Source organism: Ranitomeya variabilis, chromosome 5, assembly GCF_051348905.1.
Source record: "Ranitomeya variabilis isolate aRanVar5 chromosome 5, aRanVar5.hap1, whole genome shotgun sequence".
Classification (NCBI taxonomy): domain Eukaryota; kingdom Metazoa; phylum Chordata; class Amphibia; order Anura; family Dendrobatidae; genus Ranitomeya; species Ranitomeya variabilis.
In genome coordinates, this window is record NC_135236.1 from 858,721 (window position 1) to 867,779 (window position 9,059).

Consider the following 9,059-nt stretch of genomic DNA (forward strand, 5'->3'; position numbering starts at 1 on the left):
ATGTATGTACTGGTGTCATCTGTATGATATCCTATAATGTATGTACGGGTGTCGGCTGTATGATATCCTATAATGTATGTACGGGTGTCATCTGTACGATATCCTATAATGTATGTACGGGTGTCATCTGTATGATATCCTATAATGTATGTACTGGTGTCATCTGTATGATATCCTATAATGTATGTACGGGTGTCATCTGTATGATATCCTATAATGTATGTACTGGTGTCATCTGTATGATATCCTATAATGTATGTACGGTGTCATCTGTATGATATCCTATAATGTATGTACGGGTGTCATCTGTATGGTATCCTATAATGTATGTACGGGTGTCATCTGTATGATATCCTATAATGTATGTACTGGTGTCATCTGTATGATATCCTATAATGTATGTACGGGTGTCATCTGTATGATATCCTATAATGTATGTACGGGTGTCATCTGTATGATATCCTATAATGTATGTACTGGTGTCATCTGTATGATATCCTATAATGTATGTACTGGTGTCATCTGTATGATATCCTATAATGTATGTACGGGTGTCATCTGTATGATATCCTATAATGTATGTACGGGTGTCGGCTGTATGATATCCTATAATGTATGTACTGGTGTCATCTGTATGATATCCTATAATGTATGTACTGGTGTCATCTGTATGATATCCTATAATGTATGTACTGGTGTCATCTGTATGATATCCTATAATGTGTGTACTGGTGTCATCTGTATGATATCCTATAATGTATGTACTGATGTCATCTGTATGATATCCTATAATGTATGTACGGGTGTCGGCTGTATGATATCCTATAATGTATGTACGGGTGTCATCTGTATGATATCCTATAATGTATGTACTGGTGTCATCTGTATGATATCCTATAATGTATGTACTGGTGTCATCTGTATGATATCCTATAATGTATGTACTGGTGTCATCTGTATGATATCCTATAATGTATGTACTGGTGTCATCTGTATGATATCCTATAATGTGTGTACGGGTGTCGGCTGTATGATATCCTATAATGTGTGTACTGGTGTCATCTGTATGATATCCTATAATGTATGTACTGATGTCATCTGTATGATATCCTATAATGTATGTACGGGTGTCGGCTGTATGATATCCTATAATGTATGTACGGGTGTCATCTGTATGATATCCTATAATGTATGTACTGGTGTCATCTGTATGATATCCTATAATGTATGTACTGGTGTCATCTGTATGATATCCTATAATGTATGTACTGGTGTCATCTGTATGATATCCTATAATGTATGTACTGGTGTCATCTGTACGATATCCTATAATGTATGTACGGGTGTCATCTGTATGATATCCTATAATGTATGTATGGGTGTCATCTGTATGATATCCTATAATGTGTGTACTGGTGTCAGCTGTATGATATCCTATAATGTATGTACTGGTGTCGGCTGTATGATATCCTATAATGTATGTACTGGTGTCATCTGTACGATATCCTATAATGTATGTACGGGTGTCATCTGTATGATATCCTATAATGTATGTATGGGTGTCATCTGTATGATATCCTATAATGTGTGTACTGGTGTCAGCTGTATGATATCCTATAATGTATGTACTGGTGTCATCTGTATGATATCCTATAATGTATGTACGGGTGTCATCTGTATGATATCCTATAATGTATGTACGGGTGTCATCTGTATGATATCCTATAATGTATGTACTGGTGTCATCTGTATGATATCCTATAATGTATGTACGGGTGTCATCTGTATGATATCCTATAATGTGTGTACGGGTGTCATCTGTATGATATCCTATAATGTATGTACGGGTGTCATCTGTATGATATCCTATAATGTATGTACGGGTGTCATCTGTATGATATCCTATAATGTATGTACTGGTGTCATCTGTATGATATCCTATAATGTATGTACGGGTGTCGGCTGTATGATATCCTATAATGTATGTACTGGTGTCATCTGTATGATATCCTATAATGTATGTACGGGTGTCATCTGTATGATATCCTATAATGTATGTACGGGTGTCATCTGTATGATATCCTATAATGTATGTACTGGTGTCATCTGTATGATATCCTATAATGTATGTACTGGTGTCATCTGTATGATATCCTATAATGTATGTACTGGTGTCATCTGTATGATATCCTATAATGTATGTACGGGTGTCATCTGTATGATATCCTATAATGTATGTACGGGTGTCGGCTGTATGATATCCTATAATGTATGTACTGGTGTCATCTGTATGATATCCTATAATGTATGTACGGGTGTCATCTGTATGATATCCTATAATGTGTGTACTGGTGTCATCTGTATGATATCCTATAATGTATGTACTGGTGTCATCTGTATGATATCCTATAATGTATGTACTGGTGTCATCTGTATGATATAATGTATGTACGGGTGTCGGCTGTATGATATCCTATAATGTATGTACGGGTGTCAGCTGTATGATATCCTATAATGTATGTACGGGTGTCATCTGTATGATATCCTATAATGTATGTACTGGTGTCATCTGTATGATATCCTATAATGTATGTACTGGTGTCATCTGTATGATATCCTATAATGTATGTACGGGTGTCATCTGTATGATATCCTATAATGTATGTACGGGTGTCATCTGTATGATATAATGTATGTACGGGTGTCATCTGTATGATATCCTATAATGTATGTACGGGTGTCATCTGTATGATATCCTATAATGTATGTACTGGTGTCAGCTGTATGATATCCTATAATGTATGTACTGGGGTCATCTGTATGATATCCTATAATGTATGTACGGGTGTCATCTGTATGATATCCTATAATGTATGTACGGGTGTCATCTGTATGATATCCTATAATGTATGTACGGGTGTCATCTGTATGATATCCTATAATGTATGTACTGGTGTCATCTGTATGATATCCTATAATGTATGTACGGGTGTCATCTGTATGATATCCTATAATGTATGTACGGGTGTCATCTGTATGATATCCTATAATGTATGTACTGGTGTCATCTGTATGATATCCTATAATGTATGTACGGGTGTCATCTGTATGATATCCTATAATGTATGTACTGGTGTCATCTGTACTATATCCTATAATGTATGTACGGGTGTCATCTGTATGATATCCTATAATGTATGTACGGGTGTCGGCTGTATGATATCCTATAATGTATGTACGGGTGTCATCTGTATGATATCCTATAATGTATGTACTGGTGTCATCTGTATGATATCCTATAATGTATGTACTGGTGTCATCTGTATGATATCCTATAATGTATGTACTGGTGTCATCTGTATGATATCCTATAATGTGTGTACGGGTGTCGGCTGTATGATATCCTATAATGTGTGTACGGGTGTCGGCTGTATGATATCCTATAATGTGTGTACGGGTGTCGGCTGTATGATATCCTATAATGTGTGTACGGGTGTCGGCTGTATGATATCCTATAATGTATGTACTGGTGTCATCTGTATGATATCCTATAATGTATGTACGGGTGTCATCTGTATGATATCCTATAATGTATGTACTGGTGTCATCTGTACTATATCCTATAATGTATGTACGGGTGTCATCTGTATGATATCCTATAATGTGTGTACGGGTGTCGGCTGTATGATATCCTATAATGTGTGTACGGGTGTCATCTGTATGATATCCTATAATGTGTGTATGTGTGTCGGCTGTATGATATCCTATAATGTATGTACTGGTGTCATCTGTATGATATCCTATAATGTGTGTACGTGTGTCGGCTGTATGATATCCTATAATGTATGTATGGGTGTCATCTGTATGATATCCTATAATGTGTGTACGGGTGTCATCTGTATGATATCCTATAATGTGTGTACGGGTGTCATCTGTATGATATCCTATAATGTATGTACTGGTGTCATCTGTATGATATCCTATAATGTGTGTACGTGTGTCGGCTGTATGATATCCTATAATGTGTGTACGGGTGTCATCTGCATGATATCCTATAATGTATGGGTGCTATTTAAAATATAGCTGTCGGCTGATCTTTCGCTCGGTGCCGACTTCTTTGGGGATCCCCTTTTCTCATGAATTCTTCTTTTCCAGACTGATGATCTCCTGGGCAATCGCCTCTACTACCCCGGTCTGAGGAATAACACTATGGGGAGCATTGACCTCATGTATTTCCCATATTATGGTAACAGAGCTCAGGTGAGTGTCCTCGCTGCTCCCCCTATCATAAGTGATTACTCTCTCCATCATAAGAGGTCACTCCCTCAATCATAGGACGGGCTCCCCCCATCATAGGACGGTCTCCCCCTTCATAGGACGGCCTCCCCCCATCATAGGACAGGCTCCCCCCATCATATAATGGCTCCCTCCCTCCATCATAGGACAGGCTCCCTCCCTCCATCATAAGAGGTCACTCTCTCCATCATAGGACGGTCTCCCCCTTCATAGGACGGCCTCCCTCCATCATAGGACGGGCTCCCTCCATCATAAGAGGTTGCCCCCTCCATCATAGGATGGGCTCCCTCCCTGCATCATAGGACGGGCTCCCTCCATCATAGGAGTTCACTCCCTCCATCATAGGATGGGCTCCCTTCTTTATAAGAGGTCACTCCCTCCATCATAAGAAGGGCTCCCTCCATCATAAGAGGTCACTCCCTCCCTCATAGGACGGGCTCCCTCCATCATAGGACGGGCTCCCTCCATCATAAGAGGTCACTCCCTCCATCATAGGACGGGCTCCCTCCATCATAAGAGGTTGCCCCCTCCATCATAGGACGGGCTCCCTCCCTCCATCATAGGACGGGCTCCCTCCCTCCATCATAGGAGTTCACTCCCTCCATCATAGGACGGGCTCCCTCCATCATAAGAGGTCGCCCCCTCCATCATAGGACGGGCTCCCTCCCTCCATCATAGGACGGGCTCCCTCCATCATAGGAGTTCACTCCCTCCATCATAGGATGGGCTCCCTCCATCATAAGAGGTCGCCCCCTCCATCATAGGATGGGCTCCCTCCCTCCATCATAGGACGGGCTCCCTCCCTCCATCATAGGATGGGCTCCCTCCATCATAGGAGTTCACTCCCTCCATCATAGGACGGGCTCCCTTCTTTATAAGAGGTCACTCCCTCCATTATAAAACGAGCTCCCTCCATCATAAGAAGTCACTCCCTCAAGGCACTTGTCTGTCATGATATGAAAAAGATCCTTCATCCCCCCCCCCACAGAATCAGCAGAAACACACCCAGCAGTATCTATGTGGTTTCTAATGGAGGGATGGTTGGCCATGTAAACCCTAACCCAGGAACCATCAATGGAAAGCAATCACTACATTTGGAGCAGTTACACTATGTGATGCTCATCCCCAAGAGATAGGTGTGGCAGATACTATGGCAGCATTCTCGTTCAGAAGGAAAAATTCTTTACAGTAAGAGCAATGACACTATGAAATGACCGACTGTGAGAGGTAGTAATGACAGATGCCATGGCAGCATTGCCAGTCACGGAGGAGGAGCATTTCTAACAGTGTCAGGGTGAGGGTTAGGATGTCTCTCTGTGCATTGAAGTACTTTCAATTTGTGCCATCGTCTCCATTTCACATTCACTAGAAGTCCATTTTTGACTCTTCTGATGAATATTCTATTTTCCCCACAGAAGAACTACACACAACCATTTGTGGCTGTGAAGTTCCTGAATGTTACTCGTGACATGGATCACACAGTGGAGTGTCGTGTCAACGCAGCCAATATCATCAACCAGGACGATCGAGACAAGTTCCAGGGGAGAGTGATCTTCACACTGAGGATCAACTCGTAGACAGGTGTCCTCTCCATGTAACATCACTGCCGGAACCGCCGCTCTGTGACTCCTACTCCTTGTGTCCTCTCCATGTAACATCACTCCTGGAACTGCCACCCCGTGACTCCTACCCCTTGTGTCCTCTCCATGTAACATCACTGCCGGAACCGCCACCCCGTGACTCCTACCCCAGATGTCCCCAACATGTAACATCACTGCCGGAACCGCCACCCCGTGACTCCTACCCCAGATGTCCCCAACATGTAACATCACTGCCGGAACCGCCGCCCCGTGATTCCTACCCCTTGTGTCCTCTCCATGTAACATCACTGCTGGAAAAGCCGCTCTGTGACTCCTACCCCTTGTGTCCTCTCCATGTAACATCACTGCCGGAACCGCCGCTCTGTGACTCCTACCCCTTGTGTCCTCTCCATGTAACATCACTGCCGGAACCGCCACCCCGTGACTCCTACCCCAGATGTCCCCAACATGTAACATCACTGCCGGAACCGCCGCCCCGTGACTCCTACCCCAGATGTCCCCAATATGTAACATTAATTCCGGGACTGCCACTCTAAAGGTAAATCCGAGTAACGTGTGTCACTTGATGCGCTGCTGATGGAGAATGTCGACAAGATGATATTCTTGGAAACTTTATTGTAAAACTTTTTAAAGTCAATGCGTTTTGAGGTCACGCTGGACCCCTTCCTGAGGACAAAAGCTTGATTAGGTTTTGTCCTGAGGAAGGGGTCCTGCGATACCTTTAAACACCTTTCCAATAAAGTTTCCAAGAATATCATCTTGTTGACAGTCTCCATCAGCAGCGCATCAAGTGACACACGTTACCCGGATTTACCTTTGGCTTGGCTTGGTCCTTTGGACCTGTGTCCTGCAGCAGCTGATCTATGCGTAATACATGTTGCTTAGGTGCAACTGTACCAGGTGAGCGTATTCACTTTCCTTGTAACCACATTGTTACCATTTAAAACCCTATTTGCGCTTATTTGTTCCCCAGTTTCTTCACCTCCTTTTCCATATTGTGGGAAGAAGTTGGATTGTTGTTATGTTTGGGACTGCCACTCTGTGACTCATACCCCAAGTGTACCCTCCATGTAACATTACTGCCAGAACTGCTACCCATGAATCCTACTCCTTGTGTCCTCTCCATGTAACATCACTGCCGGAACTGCCACCCTGTGATTCCTACTCCTTGTGTCCTCTCCATGTAACCTGAATGCCGGAACTGCCACCCCGTGATTCCTACTCCAGGTGTCCTCTCTATGTAACATCACTACCGGAACCGCCACCCCGTGATTCCTACTCCAGTATCCCCTCCAAGTAACATCACTGTCGGAACCGCCGCCCCGTGACTCCTACCCCAAATCTCCCCTCTATGTAGCATGAATGCTGGAACTGCTTCCCCGTGATTCCTACTCCAGGTGTCCTCTCCATGTAACATGAATGCCGGAACTGCTTCCCCGTGATTCCTACTCCAGGTGTGTCCTCTCCATGTAACATGAATGCCGGAACTGCTTCCCCATGATTCCTACTCCAGGTGTCCTCTCCATGTAACATGAATGCCGGAACTGCCACTCCGTGATTCCTACTCCAGGTGTCCTCTCCATGTAGCTTGAATGCCAGAACTGCTTCCCCATGATTCCTACCCCAAGTCTCCTCTCCATGTAGCTTGAATGCCAGAACTGCTTCCCCGTGATTCCTACTCCAGGTGTCCTCTCCATGTGACATGAATGCCGCAACTGCTTCCCCGTGATTCCTACTCCAGGTGTGTCCTCTCCATGTAACATGAATGCCGGAACTGCCACCTCGTGATTCCTACTCCAGGTGTCCTCTCCATGTAACATGAATGTCGGAACTGCCACCCCGTGACTCCTACCCCAAGTCTCCTCTCCATGTAGCATGAATGCCGGAACTGCTTCCCCGTGATTCCTACTCCAGGTGTCCTCTCCATGTAACATGAATGCCGGAACTGCTTCCCCATGATTCCTACTCCTGGTGTCCTCTCCATGTAACATGAATGCCGGAACTGCCACCCCGTGATTCCTACTCCAGGTGTCCTCTCCATGTAACATGAATGCCGGAACTGCCACCCCGTGACTCCTACCCCAAGTCTCCTCTCCATGTAACATCACTGCCGGAACTGCCTCCCCGTGATTCCTACTCCGGTATCCCCTCCAATTAACATCACTGTCGGAACCGCCGCCCCGTGACTCCTATCCCAAGTCTCCCCTCCATGCAACATGAATGCTGGAACTGCCACCCCGTGATTCCTAATCCAGATGTCCTCTCCATGTAACATCACTGCCGGAACTGCCACCCATGAGTGCCGGAACTGCCACCCAGTGATTCCTACCCCAGGTGTCCCCTCCATGTAACATCACTGTCAGAACCGCCGCCCCATGACCCCTACCCCAAGTGTCCCCTCCATGTAACATGAATACCGAAACTGCCACCCCGTGATTCCTACTCCTGGTGTCCCCTCCATGTAACATCACTGCCGGAACCGCCACACCAAGTTTCCACCTCCACAGGCTCATCCACTACCCTGAGGACTGGTGCCAAGCTGCAGCTTTGGATACTGGACACCAAATACTGTTTTAACAGTAGTCGATCTTCTGTCTAAATTTTTACTTTTTCTATGAATCAGCTCCTCCCCTATTATACTGACCATGCCCTGTATATATATACAGTTAGGTCCAGAAATATTTGGACAGAGACAACATTTTTCTCATTTTGGTTATAGACATTACCACAATTTAATTTTAAACAAAACAATTCAGATGCAGTTGAAGTTCAGACTTTCAGCTTTCATTTGAGGGTATCCATATTAAAATTGGATGAAGAGTTTAGGAGTTTCAGCTCCTTAACCTGTGCCACCCTGTTTTTTCAAGGGACCAAAAGTAATTGGACAATTGACTCCAAGGCTATTTCATGGACAGGTGTGGGCAATCCCTTCATTATGTCATTCTCAACTAAGCAGATAAAAGGCCTGGAGTTGATTTGAGGTGTGGTGCTTGCATTTGGAAGGTTTTCCTATGAAGTAAACATGCGGTCAAAAGTGCTCTCCATGAAGGTGAAACCAGCCATTCTTAAGCTGTGAAAACAGAGAAAAAACCCATCCGAGAAATTGCTACAATATTCGGAGTGGCAAAATGTACAGTTTGGTACGTCCTGAGAAGGAAAGAA

At 44.0% G+C, this 9,059-nt stretch overlaps 1 protein-coding gene across 5 annotated transcripts in view; it reads left to right on the plus strand.

Annotated features, from left to right (window-relative positions):
- The window catches only part of LOC143774118 (sodium/potassium-transporting ATPase subunit beta-2-like), a 72,047-nt gene extending 63,487 nt beyond the window's left edge, over window positions 1–8,560 (plus strand). The window contains exons 6-8 of one of the 5 annotated variants that reach the window (XR_013215469.1): window positions 4,156–4,260; window positions 5,712–7,638; window positions 7,698–8,560. Coding sequence is in view for 1 of the 5 variants with exons in the window: in XM_077261421.1 (XP_077117536.1) it covers window positions 4,156–4,260; window positions 5,712–5,873 (267 nt within the window). In the remaining 4 variants the exon portion in view is untranslated. Of the gene's footprint in view, window positions 1–4,155; window positions 4,261–5,711 lie in introns of all 5 variants that reach the window. The other 4 variants (XR_013215470.1, XR_013215472.1, XR_013215471.1 and 1 more) reach the window with 4 other exon arrangements.
- Window positions 8,561–9,059: the final 499 nt, after the last annotated feature.